Below are 18,891 nucleotides of genomic sequence, written 5' to 3' on the forward strand. Positions count from 1 at the left end.
TATTTGACTTTTACCATGTTTTGTAAGTGCAATTTTGTTTTTTTGGCAAATGAATTACCACTTGTATTTATTTTTACTACAAATTCCGTAGTTAAACCACGGTTAGTGCCATACCATAGGCTACATTAATTTTCCTAAGGGTTGTGTTTTTGTATGCACTAGCTCCCCCTAAACCTATGATAAAATATGATGATTTGTCTGCTAACTTACTACTGTAACATTACAAAAGATAATAATGACGTCGTTTATACAGTATTTTGAGTGATTGCGAGCAATGTGCTGCTTCTGCTTGACTAAGTAAACAAAGACAAAACTACATTAGCATATTTACAGATGAAACTGACCTGCACCTGAAACCCTGAACAGAAGAGTCGCTTCTCTGCTCCAGCTGTGCGCTTACACAGTTCACTCCGGTCTCTCTCTCTCGCATTGATTACTCGGAGTCTGATCCAAACCGTTCGGCGGAGGCGCGGAGAGCGCGCGAGCCCAACCATTGCCAGTCACGACTAACCGATTCATGATTTATTAGAGATTTAATTATCGAATGGCGGATTCGGAAATAATCGCTTTAGTATATTCAGCCTGCAATTATACAATAACAATATTAAAGTAGAAGGCCAAATCGTCTGCCAGGCCACCGGGAATAGTCCCGGTTCTCCCGATGTCCAGTCAGCGCCTGATTTCCACAGACACGCAGAATGTGCAGGATTCATATTCAGTCTTTTTGCGGATTAATGTTCACAGACATCAGTCCATATCGGGTTTTGATTCAAGTGTACTAACCTAATTTTGATTTATTCGTCCAAAATGTGGCATATTGCGTCCGCGTTATAGGCTGAATTCCATTTTTATGACTGGATTCTACGAATGTGTTTTCCGCGTCTCGGATATTATGGCCCATATGTTTTAGTGCAATTTGGGAAAGAAATAAGCTGTATGTGGATGTGTGTAAATATTCAAATGTAATCCTCTTTGTAATCGTTACAATTTTCATAAGTAACTGTAATTTAATTACTCATTTTTTCTTAGTAACTGTAACTGATTACTGTTACATTTATTTTGTAATTAAATTACGTAACGCCGTTACATGTAACTAGTTACTCCCCAACACTGATAGTAGTGTATAATAGTAAAACTTTTTCAATGACTTTATTAAAGTAATGTAACTAATTACTTTTGAGTACTTTTTGATTACTTTTCTAAATTTGTGAAAATTAAAGAATAATAAATGAAAGCATATGCATCAACTTCAATACAGTTATCTAATAAGCATGTGACGTATTCTGTGTACTAAACTCCTAAAACATTGGTGTTTTTTTAAACTGCTGTCTCTTTGTATATGATGATAGTTTTCTCAAAATAAGTAAAATGCACATGAAGTGACAGAGCAGTTCTAGAAATTATGTTTATGTGCTCGTGTACTCCTATATTGAGATGGCAGAGGTTGAAAACACTGCAAGGTTCAGTAGGGTTTTGGTTGCACTTGGTGTGAATGACCCGGGTTTGAATCCACTGTGTGACACCAATGTGTCCTTGAGCAAGACTCTTAACCCCTAGTTGCTCCAGAGGCGTGCGACCTCTGACATATATAGCAATTGTAAGTCGCTTTGGATAAAAGCGTCAGCTAAATGAATAAATGTAAATGTAAAATGTAGGCCTATGTGTAGAAAATGAAACCATGTCTTTGCCATTAATTTACAGGAGGGGCGGACTGGGAAAAAAATTCTGAAAAATTCAAACTCATACAAACAAATTCATGGACAAAACTATTTTTTTGTATGGACCTGACATAAAAAAAGGTTTTAATCTTTAATTTGGGGACATGCAAAATAATTAAATGTTCTCTCCTGAACTGCACCTTCACTTCCTTTTTTCTCTTCAGTCTCTTTATTTTGCCCTGTTATCCATCTCTCTCATGACTTTAATACTCAAGATTGAACAAAACTATACTTTACAATACAATACTCTACAATACTACAATATCTTAATAGAAAAATCCTAATACTGTACACGAGTCATGTTTTTCCCTTACAAAAATTAACCATGCTTCTATTAGCCTATATAAAAGTAAAATAACCTTGTTTTGTTTTTGTTTTTTTGCAAATGGATTTGTATTTATTTTTAAATAAATACATTTGTAAAATAATTTTACATTTTTGGTTACCACATTTAAAAAATAGTAACCAAGTGGATTTATAGTTAAATATTAAAATGTAAATTTTCGTAAGGGGTTGTGTTGTTGTCTGTCGTAGCTCCACCTAAACCTATAAAAAAATCGGAATTTTTTTCAGATAAATTACTACTGTAACATTACAACTGATAATAATGATGTCCTTTATATAGTATTTTGAGTGATGACTGATGAGCAACGTGCTGCTGCTTGATTAAATAAATAAAAAAAACAAAGACAAAAAAACATCTTTACAGATGACACTGACCTGAAACCCTGAACAGTAGTTCTGCTTCTCTGCTCCAGCAGTCCACTGTAGTCTCTCTCTCTCTCTCTCTCTCTGTAGTCTCTCTCTCTCGCATTGATTACTCGAAGTCTGACCGACTTGGTCAAACCGTTTGGCGGAGGCGCGGAGAGCGCGCGAGTCATGACTAATAACAATTCGAGATTTTAGAGATATTTAGATATTAGAGATTTAATTATCAAATGGCGGATTCGAAAATGATCGCTTTAGTATATATATATATATATATATATATATATATATATATATATATATATATATCAACAATAATTTATTTAGCTTTTATGCTGAAGAGACATTTCGTATTTTTATTTTTTCCATATTGAGGTGTTGAGTTTTATTTCAACATCTTCTCACAAATCAACCCATGTCTCCTTGACCAATGCATCTTTGAGCCTATATTTAGTATAAATACTTAAGTGCAGTAAAAATCAGATAAGACTTTTACTATTATGTTTTGAAATTGGTGACTTGTAGTGGAGTAATGTTCACTGTAAGGTACCTGTACTTTTTTCAAGTATGGTTTCCAGCCACTCTTTACATCTCTGATGTTTACTTTTAATATCCTCTAACACAGTGGTTCCCAACCTTTTTCAACTCACACAACCAAACACATATGTTTGCGCGGCCCACTGCAAAAAAATTAACTAATTAACTGATCCCGCTATTGTTGGGTTAATAACTTCGTACTCAGAAGCTAGATTGTTAACTGTCTTTATTGAATGAAGTAGCAATTAACAGAAAATAACTCGGGCTGGCACCGCTTGGCAGTTTGCACAACTGCTGTTGTTCTGTATGCAGCAAAAATATCTAAGATAAATTGGCGGTTTATTCTTAAACCAATAAGCGAGCTTGAATAGTAGAAGCATAGTTACAGTTTAATATTTTTTTTCTTATTTAATTATATATGTGAAATGATGTTATTATGTTATGACTTAGACATTTTTACATATATGAACAATATTATTATTTGGCGGCCCACCTGCAATACCATCTGCTCTAACACAATGTGTTTGGTACATGAAGCACAAGATGTCGCTGTCTTGCAATATAAGATTTGTGTTTTGAGTTGATTTTTATGAGGTTGTAATAATTAACATAAATATTCTCATGTAGTATAACATATTCAATCATTAATATAAACGCATTTTTTTCTACATTCAATCGCCTTACTTTTTTTGTCATTTTATACTTTGCTAGTATAAAATGTTCAAATTGTATAATTAAAAGGTAATTTTAAATAAAACTCCTCCTACAATTTTATTCATTAAAGTATTACAGTTAAATACAATGTTGTGTTGTTCACTCTAAAACTTATTTAGCCGTAATTAATCAAGAAATCGTTCAACAGTAATACCGGAAGTAAAAGCTCCAGTATCTCTCTCTCTCTCTCTCTTTCTCTCTCTCTCTCTCTCTCTCTCTCTCGCTCAGTCACTCTCAGTCTATGGTTCTCAAGAGCGCGTCGCGTGGTTATGGAAGATGGCGAGCGCCGAGACAGCAGCAGAGCACGAGCGAATCTTGCGTGAGATTGAGAGCACAGACACTAACTGCATCGGGCCAACACTCCGGTAAGTCTTCATTAACCGTACCAGAAGCTACCGGGCTCGGGCTGTGACGTGACATTTTGGTTCAAAGGTTCCCGGAGAAGCTGTTTCTTGTTCCCTCAACTTCTCACTTAAGAGACTTGCCAGGAAATCTTCCATTCAAGTTGTCGTTCTGGTAATGTAGGTGCTCGGTGGCGGTTTAGAGAAAGTTTTAGTTAGTATTCCTCTCACTTGTCCCCCTGCACTGCTCCCGGAGAGCGGGCGGATGTTTTGGGATTATGAAAAACGCTCTTTATTTGAAAACAAACCAAAAGAAACGTGATCACTACTGTGCTCTTTTGTTGCTGTCCATTGTATTTAAGGAAGTAACCCAGGCTTTTAACTTCTCAAAACATTTGGGATTTTGCTTTTTCCTAAAATGTATTTCTGCGTCAGAGCTCGATGACACATTCGTTTCTTATTGGACATGATCGTGATGGGAGAAAAATTTATTTTATTTATGTATTTATTATTTAATGAAAACCAAATTCAGCTGTCACCAAATTAACATTTTAACTTTTTAACCACATTGAGCTACATTTGCAAACCACAGATTTCAGTTAAATGTCAGAAAGTCTGTCATAAATGGTTGACATTCTAAAAAGGATGTTATGAGAGGAAAACAACAAGCCAGTTGTTTTTTTTAAGGGGGTTAGTTGGTTCAGCTTTAGTTTATCTTTCATTGCCCGTGTTTATTATTTATTGTCATTCAGTTATTTTTAAAGTCACCTTCCCATATGATAGCAACATCTGTGTCAGGACATCATGACTCAACTAAAGCTGTTTACAGTGAAGATTTGCAGGGAATTTGACCTGTGACGATTAGCTGCTTAACAATCATAAGATTCCCAATATCTTGAGCAAGTACACAGAACTTAGAAAGCATAATGTGCCCTTTCCACATAGTTGACCTGTATCTCAGCTCTGTTGTTTGGATACTACTACAATCACTAATTTAATCCAGTTCTTGGTGACTAGTTTGTTTTACATGTTGTTCGGAAAGTGAAACTGTGTGATGCTAATTTTGGTGCTAGCAGGGTGTGTGGGGCGCATTGATAACGGCTTCATATTCTCACACCCTCTAATGGGACTTTCATTGACAGAATGAGCTGACATTGCAAGCACAGCCTGGCTTCCTAGCCTTGGTAATGTGTGCATGTTTAGTCAATGAAAGTTTCAAAAGATGTTTTCTTTCATATTTGAAATACACAACCCAGCAAACCCCCCCCCCCCCCAAAAAAGGTTCTATCCATTGGTCATCAGTTGGATGGCGGGCAGATCTGAATGCAAGATTGTAGTCACTTGTAAGAGAGGGGAGGCATTTAAGTGGACTAAATAATTGAAGAGAACTTTATGCTAAAAAATTACAAGCATAAATAAATAAAGAATGAGTTAAGCATGTACATAATGACCCATGTATCATTTCAAACTACCCCAGGTCTTTTTTTTTTTTTTACTTGACATATACAGCACATATATCTCTCCTGCACTGTTACCATTGCTGCACATTAGAAGGACCTCAAGTAATGCAGAGACTTCCCATGTATCATTCTGTAAGTTCAGGTTGTGTAGTAAAGCAAAGGTACATCACTTTTGTTAGCTAATTGCCTGTGTGTTCTCTCTGTGTTTTCTTTGAAGTACTAATACAAGGACAGTGGAGGGCCTCTCACATTGTGATGTGCTTTTAGATGACTTGTAATGGATGGTACAACATAGTGTTGTCACGGTACCAAAATTTCAGTATTCGGTACCAATACCAGTGAAAATCCACGGTTCTCGGTACCAATTTCGGTACCAAAGCAAAACACAAAAATATGCTAATTAAAAAAAAAAACTTTTTAGCACTAAAAATAAAACCAATGCCATTATTTATACTTATTTACAATTGTGTTTAAAGTTTTTCTACAAGTTATATAATTATGAAAAACAGTAAACAAGTTTCACCCAAATTTAATTTGTCTTTTAATTTATGAAATTTAAACACATTTTATTTCTGGTAAATAAAGGGGATTTCTCTTAAAATTAAAACATGTAAGAAATATTGTGATTTATTTCATTAAAAAATATAGTTTTATAATTTTTTTCAACAGTAGTAGCAGTATCACATACATTTTACTAAATAATAGTAATATTTCTAGCACAATGCCTTTATGTAAAAATTAACTTAGGCCTAATGAATGCATATTTGTCATTTTAACTGAACTTAAGACTGGTGGTGATGCTTAAGATATTTTTGGTCATTGAGGGTTTCTGTAAAAAAATTGTAATAGATCATATTAATTATTATTAAAAGATAATACTACTACTAATTCTACTATCATACTAATGTATATCCAATGCACTATGAATTGATGAGCTGCTGGGTTCATGAATATTAATCACGTTGTCTGCGTTCGGTCAAACTGATTTGCTGAAATCAAAACAGGGACGGTACTAAATCAGCGCCAGCCAATGAAATTGCCATTTGCGCATTAGCTCCGCCCACTACCGGAGAAACCGGTATGTCTTCTGCTTGTTCAAAAATGAATATGAATAATTCTAAATGAACTCCATTACAGGAAAAGACAATAAAGAATAGTTTACATATAGCGTGTCGATTCAGCGTGGTAAGACTCTCGCTCTCTCTCTCTTTTACATATGTGATAAACTGAAAAGATCGCTTGATGGAGAGAGAACTCGCACGTCTCTGCCATTCATTAATTCACACAGAGACGCGCATAACACGGTTCATATTTCAAGCAACATTTGCGGCTTAACATTTACAGATACTGGTCCATATGGAGATTTGATTAATGTATGCTAACTTTGACAAATTCTATGACTGTCCATATTAAAATATAAGTTTCATTTTCAAATCATAGCGCTGAACCGGATTTGAACGGGACCTCGGTACGACCGGTACTTAAAGAAACCTGGTACCGTCACATTTACATTTTTTTAATACCGACTTGGTACCGAAGTACCGGGTCTTTTGACAACACTAGTACAACACATTGCCAGACAAGGCTCAATAAACTGAAAACAAGCTCATTGATATCAGCATTTAGTTTTTTTAAGTGGTTGGCTTTCCCCTGTCTTTTTTCTTATCGCCTTAATTGAGATGTCTGTTTGAACTTTTTGTTGTTGCCATTTTTTAAATAACAGTATTTAAAGGAGACTCTTAAATGTTTGAGAACTATATTTGGCCTCATGTGAAGACACATCTAACAAGACTTTTGGGACTTTAGGTCTGAATTGTGTGTGTGTATATGTGTGTGTGTGTATGAGAGAGAGAGAGAGAGAGAGAGAGAGAACTCTGAGAAAGCCTGGGCTGGTCTGCCTTTGTGAGTCAGTTTCTCCAGACTGTGCTGCCTCAACTCCCGCTCAACTCTGTCTATAATTATTTGATTATTTTGTTCATCTCATATAAATGGACTGGTTATGGCTAGTATTAGAAATTGCTTTATGCATTCTGTAGTCATTTTTATCACTCTGTAGAAGAAGTGAGTGGCTGTTTCATAATGTTCACACACGTCAGGACTTGTGATTTACATTCCTATGGTTAAGACGTGTAGCATAATGCAAGCAGAAGAAAGAAGTCTGCCATTCCCTGGTCCACTCATTCTTTCCAAGGTATCTGGAAGTATTAAAATGTATCATGAAATGGAAATTCACCATATCCGTTTTCTAAAGGCGCATTTTTAATCAAATTGTGAACTGTTTTATTCATGCATTTTTTTTTTATCATAAATTTTAATCAAAATGTCGTAATTTGATGTTCTGGTGAAATGTCAGACTTGTTGCTGCTGACGTATGCTAAACCCACCCCTTTCAATCGACTGCTAGCTCACATTCAGATCTGCCTTCATCCAGTCAACAACTGATGGATAGAACCAAGTCCCAACCTGCATTATTTTTTTATTTTTTCAGTAACCTGTTTAACTGTTATCAGAATACAGAAGAAATGATCGGTTGATTATACCTCTACTTTAAGATGGCACAGAAGTTTAGGGAGAGTCCTGCATACTTAAACCCATTTCAGTCTGCCTGGTTAAAAGTGAACAACTATTTAGTTATAAAGATAAATCTTCTGCAGTTACAGAGCCTGGCCTTTTATATATGTCTTCATATTATCAGAATTTTGAGTGAAATCATAAAAACTACTACTGCCCCAAGTATGTTTGTTTATATACCTGGTGAAATGGACAACCAATTTAGTTACTATGTAGCTAATTTTTAGCAACTTTAGTTTTTTTAATCCAATCTGTTGCTGTGCAGTGTCTGATTTATCCTTTTTGTACACGTTTGTGTATAGTTGTTACTGAATGTTCATATTTCAGTAATGTGACTCTGTTCTCAGAAGTACAGGTCCTTCTAAAAAATTAGCATATTGTTATAAAGTTCATTATTTTCCATAATGTAATGATAAAAATTAACCTTTCATATATTTTTAGATTCATTGCACACCAACTGAAATATTTCAGGTCTTTTATTGTTTTAATAATGATGATTTTGGCATACAGCTCATGGAAACCCAAAATGCCTGTCTCAAATAATTAGCATATTTCATCTGACCAATAAAAGAAAAGTGTTTTTAATACAAAAAAGTTAACCTTCAAATAATTATGTTCAGTTATGCACTCAATACTTGGTCGGGAATCCTTTTACAGAAATGACTGCTTCAATGTGGCGTGGCATGGAGGCAATCATCCTGTGACACTGCTGAGGTGTTATGGAGGCCCAGGATGCTTCGATAGCGGCCTTAAGCTCATCCAGAGTGTTGGGTCTTGCGTCTCTCAACTTTCTCTTCACAATATCCCACAGATTCTCTATGGGGTTCAGGTCAGGAGAGTTGGCAGGCCAATTGAGCACAGTAATACCATGGTCAGTAAACCATTTACCAGTGGTTTTGGCACTGTGAGCAGGTGCCAGGTCGTGCTGAAAAACGAAATCTTCATCTCCATAAAGCTTTTCAGCAGATGGAAGCATGAAGTGCTCCAAAATCTCCTGATAACTAGCTGCATTGACCCTGCCCTTGATAAAACACAGTGGACCAACACCAGCAGCTGACATGGCACCCCAGACCATCACTGACTGTGGGTACTTGACACTGGACTTTAGGTATTTTGGCATTTCCTTCTCCCCAGTCTTCCTCCAGACTCTGGCACCTTGATTTCCGAATGACATGCAAAATTTGTTTAAAAGTCCAGTGCTGCTTCTCTGTAGCCCAGGTCAGGCGCTTCTGCCGCTGTTTCTGGTTCAAAAGTGGCTTGACCTGGGGAATGCGGCACCTGTAGACCATTTCCTGCTCACGCCTGTGCACGGTGGCTCTGGATGTTTCTATTCCAGACTCAGTCCACTGCTTCCGCAGGTCCCCCAAGGTCTGGAATCGGTCCTTCTCCACAGTCTTCCTCAGGGTCCGGTCACCTCTTCTCGTTGTGCAGCGTTTTTTGCCACACTTTTTCCTTCCCACAGACTTCCCACTGAGGTGCCTTGATACAGCACTCTGGGAACAGCCTGTTTGTTCAGAAATTTCTTTCTGTGTCTTACCCTCTTGCTTGAGGGTGTCAATGATGGCCTTCTGGTCAGCAGTCTTACCCATGATTGCGGTCTTAAGTAATGAACCAGGCTGGGAGTTTTTAAAAGCCTCAGGAATCTTTTGCAGGTGTTTAGAGTTAATTAGTTGATTCAGATGATTAGGTTAATAGCTTGTTTAGAGAACCTTTTCATGATATGCTAATTTTTTGAGATAGGAATTTTGGGTTTTCATGAGCTGTATGCCAAAATCATCAGTATTAAAACAATAAAAGACCTGAAATATTTCAGTTGGTGTGCAATGAATCTAAAATAAAGTTTAATTTTTATCATTACATTATGGAAAATAATGAACTTTATCACAATATGCAAATTTTTTGAGAAGGACCTGTATATAACATTAAGCACTTAGAAGAGGAGTGACAACCATATTAAACTGCAATGAGTATGTGGCCCTTAGATCTCAAATGTAAGAACATCTGAAAGAATAAAATGTAGTCTTTCTTGACTCTCAGCCGTGAGTTTATTCAGTGTGTGTATGTGTGCATCTCGGAGAACCAGGGATCAGTTTCTTGTCACATGTTGGACCACAGTGGCTTGCATGCTGGACACTTGACTGTTTGTTCTGCATATACCTTCTCAGCTGTGACAAACTCTCTCTCTCATCCAATTTCTCTTGTTTATGTTTTAAAGTTCTGTCTATCTTCAGTGTCCTTGATTACCTGGACTTTGTGTGGGCAGTTGTTGTCTTGACCCCTGTAGGGTGATTAACCACTTCAAAAAGGAAGAGAGGACTGAAGCTTTGGAAACACGGTTCTTCGTTCCAATTATGGCAAGAAGAATGTTGTAAATATTTTGCACTCTTTCCTGCATCCACCTGAGGAATTTCGAACAAACACTTCACAGCTAATTACTTTGTAGGAACATTTCTCAAGGACTGCTTATTTAAAGAACAGAGGCGGAGAACTATATCAAAGTTTCATAGGACTTCCATGGCTTGCATTAAAAAAATTGAAAAAAATATTCTGTAAAATGTTTGGTTATAAAACAATGTGATGAGCTACATTTTCATATTTTATACATTATTAGGTTGTTTAGGCTATTTTAGGTCTATGTCTGCATTATATTCTGGCTTGAGTTTTAGAAAAAACTCAGAACCCTAGATGTAAGTAATATTAATAGTGATGTGGCAACTAAAGTTATAATTTTAATCTGTCTGGAAGCATCATAGAGCGCACACACGATGAGCACAGTTGGGAATGGGAATTCATTCCACAAGTCACCAATCAATTATCTTTTATCTTCATTTCATTCCATTTACCTGCTGACACAGTGGGGAATCTTCAGACCAGCAACTTATGACCTTTACAACAGAGCTGCAATCACACACACATTTAACCTGCAAACAATACCCTTGATGATGACGGAAATCACTTATGGATCATGGATTCAGGGTGCCAAGACTGGAACAGGAGTCTGCAGCTAGTTGCAAGAAACCCCTTTAGTTATAAAAACCCTTTTTAACAATACATAGTTTTGGTTATGTCCCCCCCCCGGTATTCTTTTTATTATAACAGTTTTCTCAGCTTTAGACATTTTTTGCAATTGGCCCCTGATCAGTAAGCAGCCTAGGAAGACACATTTCTTAATAGAATTCTAAATGTATTGCTTTATTCAGTTCAGTTTTAGTGACCGCAGCAACAATCAGGTACAGCTAAACAGAGCAGAGTTTTGGGTTATGGTTTCATGTGTGTAATGTTTTTTGCAGCCACAAACCTCAGCAGAGAAGCAGAGACCAATTTACCACAAAGGTGCAACCAGGTCTAAACCCAGCTGAGTCACTGCAAAAGCTCACACAAGATTACTTACAGGCCCCGCTGTAAAATGCTGAGATGATTTTGGTTGAAGGATCTTCAGCGGGCTATTGGCTGCTTTAACTTGTCTGTTTGGTATTACCAGGGAAGTGTTCAAAATTATTTTTTCCTTTTCTCTCCACAGTGGACTTGGTGGTTTACTAGATTAGGACTTTGCTTAGCTCTTAATTGCTTCCTTAATTGCTTTTAAAGAAAACGCCTCTTGTTCTTTTAGTTGATTTGACTTTACTTGCACCAAGTAATATTTTGTTTGTTTTGCTTGGTCCATCCTGCCGCTCCTGTTGGCATGGATGGAGCATTATGGTGAAAGTTTTTTTTCCCTTAGAAATATCTTATTCAAAGGCATATCTGTGACTGCTGCTAATATTAACTTGTCATGTGAGCACATGAAGAGGTCCCGATAATACATCCCTTTCCATGCAGTTGATATGACTGGGGACTTTATTTCATTTAAGTGTAAAACATTTTATACATATATATATTTGCCACATTTTTAAACACAAGTTTCTTGGTGCACCTTTAATTTAAATCTTTGTGATCTTTCATTCTTGTTACTTGAAATGTGCCTTTGTATTGGTTTAAAGCGGTCATGAACTGCCTTTTTAATTATTTTGTATACTGTTAAAAAACATCAGAATTTAGAAGTAATCGGCTATTTTATCTCCTGTTCCCTTATGGGCACGCTTTGTTTAAATACTTTAGGTGTGGTGGATTGTAGGGGTGGAATGGTTCGCTGAAAAAAAAAAAAAACGAACCGTTCGGTTCACCACACACGGTTCGGCACGCGCTGGGACCGTGGTTCAACTTAAATCTGACAAAGCATCTGTAATATGGTTTGCTATAAATAACATGTAGGCCTAAAACAAACAGGGTTCAGCTAATATATGTTTCTGTTAATAGATGCGCATTCTGGCTTCCCAGACATTACAACAACAGCGATGAGAAAAACAAAACGACAAAAAAAAAAAAAAAAAAAACACAACCCTGGACAAATCATTCACTTTTGTTCAACGCGAATCCCGTATTCTGGGATATGAGCAACAACAAAGACTCACTCACTCACTCACCGCTCTTGATTTAAAAAGCTTTTAACTTTAATAAATAATAATCTTTAATTTATACACTCCAATATGCAATGCTGTTTTACATTTGATTACTCTATTCAATTTCTGTACCTAAAAACTTATGCTAGACCTGCCAAAAAAACCCTGAATTTTCCGGTTTATTGTTTGTATCTTTACTCTATTGTATTTATTTGTGCTGTTGCTTGTAGTTGGATGGAATATTCGTCTTTTTTTATTAGAAAACATAGCACATACCGAACTGTACCGAAACCGTGACTCTAAAACCGTGAAACAAACCGAACCGTGAAAAAGTTGAACTGTTGAAAAAAAGTTGAACCACAAATACCAAAATGAGTGGCAAACTGTACTAAAATGTTCAAATACATACACAATTATGTCAATTCCCGTCTTGGCAAGTATCCAGTTAAACACAGTCAGTTTTGGAACATTAAAATAGTTGAGAGAGAGAATGTGTGTTGTGTAACAGCATATTGTGTCCGTGATTATACTCTTAAAGTCCCCATGAAATCAAAATTAAAGTTTTTGGGTGTTAGCATCAATATGAAAGTCTTAAGGTTATCTATAAGGCAATGTTCACAAAAACAGTGACAAATTTCGCATTTGGAAGATATAAGTATTTAAAGCTTGCCGTTCATCTCTTCTGGCAAAACGGCTCAACAAATTTTTGAAAGGGTTGAAGCAAAATTATGCAGGGCTGCGGCTCTTCAGGACCGACATTCGCCACCCCTACTATAGTCACTGAAGCTCTGGCTGATATCATATCGTTCACTGTAGTATTTCCTGTACAGTGAATGTCTTGTAGTGCACCGTGTAGATGATAGGGAACGATTCAGACAGTGTAAATATGCTTTCTATTGGTGCAAATGAGATCTGGTTTCATGTGGTAATCTATTAGACTGTGGCTGGGGGTAATCTATTAGACTGCCTGTCAAATATGGCTTTACAGTGCTCAACTTCTCTGGCGCGAGCAGACTAGGGATGGGACGATAACCGGTTTTATCGATAACCGTGCTAAAATGTGCTGAAGGTTAGTAATATCGTTTAAAAATGAATTATCATTAAAACAGTGTTTGATTATCGCGGTTTTAATAACTCGCTATTAAATCATGTCCAGCCAGCAACAGTCTGACGCAAGCGCAGCGCACAATGTTTTTTTTCGAGAAGGAATGGCGAAAGTCAGTGACTTTTCTATGCTTCTACACTTTTCATTGTAAGGAAGGAAATGCCACAGAATTTAATCTTTCTTTAAATTAAGTGCATAGAGTTGCTTGTTTTATTAGTTGTTTGTTGATTATTAAATATAAAACTTGCTGAAATGTTTCAGTGTGAGCATCAACTATTTTTGAACACTTTCATCTCGTTTCAACAAAACCGTGATAATATTGATAATCGTGATAATTTTAGTCACTATAATCGTGATATAAAATTTTCATACCATCCCATCCCTACAGACATAATCAAAATGGTGCTCTATGTCCCGCCCTCTCTTCCTGTTTCAGTTGAAATTTCGTCACCACATAGAATAACGCTACTTGTTTCAAGGCGCTTCAGGGGACCTTTAAAAGGACCGCAGTACAATATCGCTTCTGCTGTTAGAACAAAAGACAATGAAAACCACTTTCTGCTCATGACAGAATATGTTTTATAACTTTAAGGGTAAGCATTAATTTGTATTTAATTTTTACAATGAAGACTACAGAAATTAAATATAATACAAATTAACATTTCATTGCTTGAATATCTGTAGTATTTTTTACCTGAATTAAAAATTTACTTAACCTGAAAACTTTGCTTTGAATAAAAATAGATTTTTGTTTGTATATGCTGTTAATTATAACAGTTAGAAAAAAAAAATCAGAATCGACAAAAATCGGTATCGGCAGATCACACTAACTAAAAAAATTTAAAATTGGAATCGGCCAAGAAAATTGCAATCGGTGCATCTCCATTGAAATCCTAACCTGTTATGAAATCTGGTTGCAGCACAGGCATAAGGAGAATCTTTGCAGATTTTTTTTTCCAACTCTCGGGAGGGGAATATCGGGAATAAATTACAATATCGGGCTTAACGTACAATGACCTCTTATGTGTCAAAACATCAAGGGATTTTTGATTTCTCAGTTCAAGAACCCTTTAAATAGTACTGAGCTCTAATTTTTTTTTTTAAGATTGAAATTTTGTGCTCTGCTGCAAGAAGTACTTGGAAAATCTGTATTGTTTGAATTAGAAGTTGGGCAACATTCTGTGTTGCTCAGTTCTTTACTTCTGGCATTGCACTGCTACATGTATCAGTCTGTTTTAGTATGAAGGTTTATTTGTTTCTTACTCTCCAGCTGTTACACCATGGCCTGTCTCTGCCCTCACTATTTCTGCATTTAGGCCCTCAGAGGAATTTACAGTTTTTAGGGTGACTTCTGCTACCTCGGTCTTCTTTTTTTTTTTTTTTTACTCTGACCCTGCCACCTCCCACAAGACCTCAGGTTTTTCTGTGCCATGCCGTTCCTGGTACATGCCTCTGTTTTAGTATGTTTCCAATGTGTCTGTGTTCTGTCTTATCTGTGCTGTTGCTAGAACCAAAGAGTATTTAGCAATATAGTTTCATACACTACCAGTCACAATTTTGGGGTCAGTAGATATTTATGAAAGCATTCTCTTATGCAGAATTCTAATGTTATGCAGATCATTACTGATTGAACACATTCTTACTGATGCTCTTACTGTCGAAAGTCATTTTTGCCAATGCACAGAACCTCATCTGTCAGCCAGAACCAGCTATCTTGGTGACAGTTCGAGATCAATCAATCTTATTATCTTGGTGACAACTCAACAAAATTACCATTTGCTATGATCACACTGCAATAGCATTTGTCTTGGCTGAGTAGCACCATCAACTTGTTTTGTGCTGATTCTAGTGATTCAGAAAAGAAGTTGAGGATTTTGTGCCTTGCTGTTTTCTTACAGCTAATAATCACGTGAACACGATCATTGCCCTCCTATTTGAACAACTCAACAGTGTTAGTATAATAGAAATGGTCATGCCGGAATTTTATTATTAGGTGCTTTGTTGATTAACTTGATTATATATTTATAAAGGTTATTTGAGTACTCAGAGATGAGACTGTGTGCTGAGAGTTATGAACTTTTCCCTGTATTAGACCGTGATCAGATTTCAGTGTTTAGCCAGCGTACTGCGTAAGATTATTTCCTCTCTTAGAGCTTCTAACGTTACCTCAGAACCTCCAGATGGAGTTCAGCCCTCGCCATCAGAGAAGGATCTAATCCAGGGTCAATAAAGCAGAACCTGGGGGCCAAACTTTGTTCAGGACAGTGTTTGCTTTCACTGCCTGTGATGCCTCAGCATGCAGAAACCTCATGAAATGCAGCTTATCTCTAAAGCAAATATATTGTAAAAAGCAATATTGTGCTGCAGTATATCCACAATTTACACAATAACTGCACATTGACTTCCTTTATACCTATAGTTTTACCAATGACTATCAATTCTATTGATAAGTTGTTGCAGATGTAGTCAGGGGGCTTAGCTCACAGAATGTTCTGCCAAATTGATATGATTTCAAAATCAATTCAGCATTTGTTCCTATTTATAGTATATGGCTATATTTTTTTATTATCTGCATTTTTTGCCCTTTTTGGATTATAATTTCTATTGTGGTTAATGTAGTCACAGTACCAAAGTTTCAGTGACTGGTACCGATACCAGTAAAATTCCACGGTTCAGTACCTGATTTGGTACCATATCAAAAACTATTGTAACAGTTATTTCAGGTTTATTTATCCTAATAAGATTACTACAATTAGTTAGTTATTAATTCCTTTAGTAATTGTAAGTAAAAGCACAATGTTATTGTGATGGGGCTTTTTTTGGTGAAAAGATCACTACTCTTCGACTTCAGGTGCAGCCATCTGTATTAGCTTTAATTTATATTTAATTCATACAGCGAAGAGTAGGCAGTAGTTTATTTGTAAATATTTACCTCTGTTGAACTACAGTGGGGCACTCCTTGCAGAAAATGTGAAAAAAAAGAGATTATACTAAATGCATGTTATTTTTTATTTAGTACTGTCCTGAGTAAGATATTGTACATAAAATATGTTTACATTTAGTCCACAAGACAAAAAAATTGCTGAAATTCTTAAAATAACCCCATTCAAAAGTTTGGGAGCCCTTGGTTCTTAATACTGTGTGCTGTTACCTGGATGATCCACGACTGTCTTTCTGTTTTGTGATGGTTGTGCATGAGTCCCTTGTTTGTTTTGAACAGATAAACTGAGAACTGTTCTTAAGAAAAATCTTTAAGGTCCTGCAGATTCTTCAGTTTTCCAGCATCTTTGCATATTTGAACCCTTTCCAGCAGTGACTATGATTTTGAGATACATATTTTCACACCGAGGACAATTGAGGCACTCAAACACCATTATTAAAAAAGGTTCAAACATCCACAGATGCTCCAGAAGGAAACATCTCTCTTACTTTTTCTCACATTTTCAAAGATTCTGCAAGGGGTGCCCAAACTTTCGAGCCCCACTGTACCTGGTACAGTAAGTTTGAAGAGATAAAAGTACAGATCGGGTGTGCTATTACATCATAGACAGAAAAGTGCAATGCTTTTGTCAGTATGACGTGCTGATGTGTGTTTGTGGGGCTTCTAAGTTTAGTCAAGTCACCTTTATTTATATAGCGCTTTAAACAAAATAGATTGCGTCAAAGCAACTGAACAACATTCATTAGGAAAACAGTGTGTCAATAATGCAAAGTGATAAAGGCAGTTCATCATTGAATTCAGTGATGTCATCTCTGTTCAGTTAAATAGTGTCTGTGCATTTATTTGCAATTAGGTCAACGATATCGCTGTAGATGAAGTGACCCCAACTAAGCAAGCCAGAGGTGACAGCGGCAAGGAATCGAAACTCCATCGATGGCAGAATGGAGAAAAAACCTTGGGAGAAACCAGGCTCAGTTGGGGGGCCAGTTCTCCTCTGACCAGACGAAACCAGTAGTTCAATTCCAGGCTGCAGCAAAGTCAGATTGTGCAGAAGAATCATCTGTTTTCCTGTGGTCTTGTCCTGGTGGTCCTCTGAGACTAGGTCTTTACAGGGGATCTGTATCTGAGGCTCTAGTCGTCCTGGTCTCCGCTGTCTTTCAGGGCAGTAGAGGTCCTTGCTAGGTGCTGATCCACCATCTGGTCTGGATACGTACTGCATCCGGGGGACTGCAGTGACACTATGATCTGGATACAGACTGGATCTGGTGGCTACGGTGACCTTGGAATAAGAGAGAAACAGACAAATATTAGCGTAGATGCCATTCTTCTAATGATGTAGCAAGCACATAGGGTGTTATGTGAAGTGTTCCCGGTTCCGGTTTACCTAATTAATGCAGCCTAAAAATCCTTTAATGGATTTGGATATTAAAAGCATATTAGTATGTTATGTGTAAGCCAGGTTAAAGAGATGGGTCTTTAATCTAGATTTAAACTGCAAGAGTGTGTCTGCCTCCCGAACAATGTTAGGTAGGTTATTCCAGAGTTTAGTCTCCAAATAGGAAAAGGATCTGCCGCCCGCAGTTGATTTTGATATTCTAGGTATTATCAAATTGCCTGAGTTTTGAGAACGTAGCGAATGTAGAGGATTATAATGTAAAAGGAGCTCATTCAAATACCGAGGTGCTAAACCATTCAGGGCTTTATAAGTAATAAGCAATAATTTAAAGTCATTACGATGTTTGATAGGGAGCCAGTGCAGTGTTGACAGGACCGGGCAATTATGGTCATACTTCCTGGTTCTAGTAAGAACTCTTGCTGCTGCATTTTGGACTAGCTGTAATTGCACCCAATAAAGCATTACAATAATCTAACCTTGAGGTCATAAATGCATGGATTAACATTTCTGCATTTGACATTGAGAGCATAGGCCGTAATTTAGATATATTTTTGAAATGGAAAAATGCAGTTTTACAAATGCTAGAAACGTGGCTTTCTAAGGAAAGATTGCGATCAAATAGCACACCTAGGTTCCTAACTGATGACAAAGAATTGACAGAGCAACCATCAAGTCTTAGACAGTGTTCTAGGTTATTACAAGCAGAGTTTTTAGGTCCTATAATTAACACCTCTGTTTTTTCAGAATTAAGTAGTAAGAAATTACTCGTCATCCAGTTTTTTTATATCGACTATGCATTCCATTAGTTTTTTCAAATTGGTGTGTTTCACCGGGCCGTGAAGAAATATAGAGCTGAGTATCATCAGCATAACAGTGAAAGCTAACACCATGTTTCCTGATGATATCTCCCAAGGGTAACATATAAAGCGTGAAGAGTACCGGCCCTAGTACTGAGCCTTGA

The 18,891-nt window shown here is 36.8% G+C and overlaps 1 protein-coding gene across 3 annotated transcripts in view; it reads left to right on the forward strand.

Moving 5' to 3' along the window:
• Positions 1-3,883: 3,883 nt before the first annotated feature.
• The window catches only part of LOC132103969 (exocyst complex component 6B-like), a 91,834-nt gene continuing 76,826 nt past the window's right edge, over positions 3,884-18,891 (forward strand). For all 3 annotated transcript variants that reach the window (XR_009423494.1, XM_059509095.1, XM_059509105.1), the window contains exon 1: positions 3,884-4,042. Coding sequence is in view for 2 of the 3 variants with exons in the window: in XM_059509095.1 (XP_059365078.1) it covers positions 3,954-4,042 (89 nt within the window). In the remaining variant the exon portion in view is untranslated. The remainder of the gene's footprint in view (positions 4,043-18,891) is intronic.

The sequence above is a fragment of the Carassius carassius genome, chromosome 2, assembly GCF_963082965.1.
Source record: "Carassius carassius chromosome 2, fCarCar2.1, whole genome shotgun sequence".
NCBI lineage: Eukaryota > Metazoa > Chordata > Actinopteri > Cypriniformes > Cyprinidae > Carassius > Carassius carassius.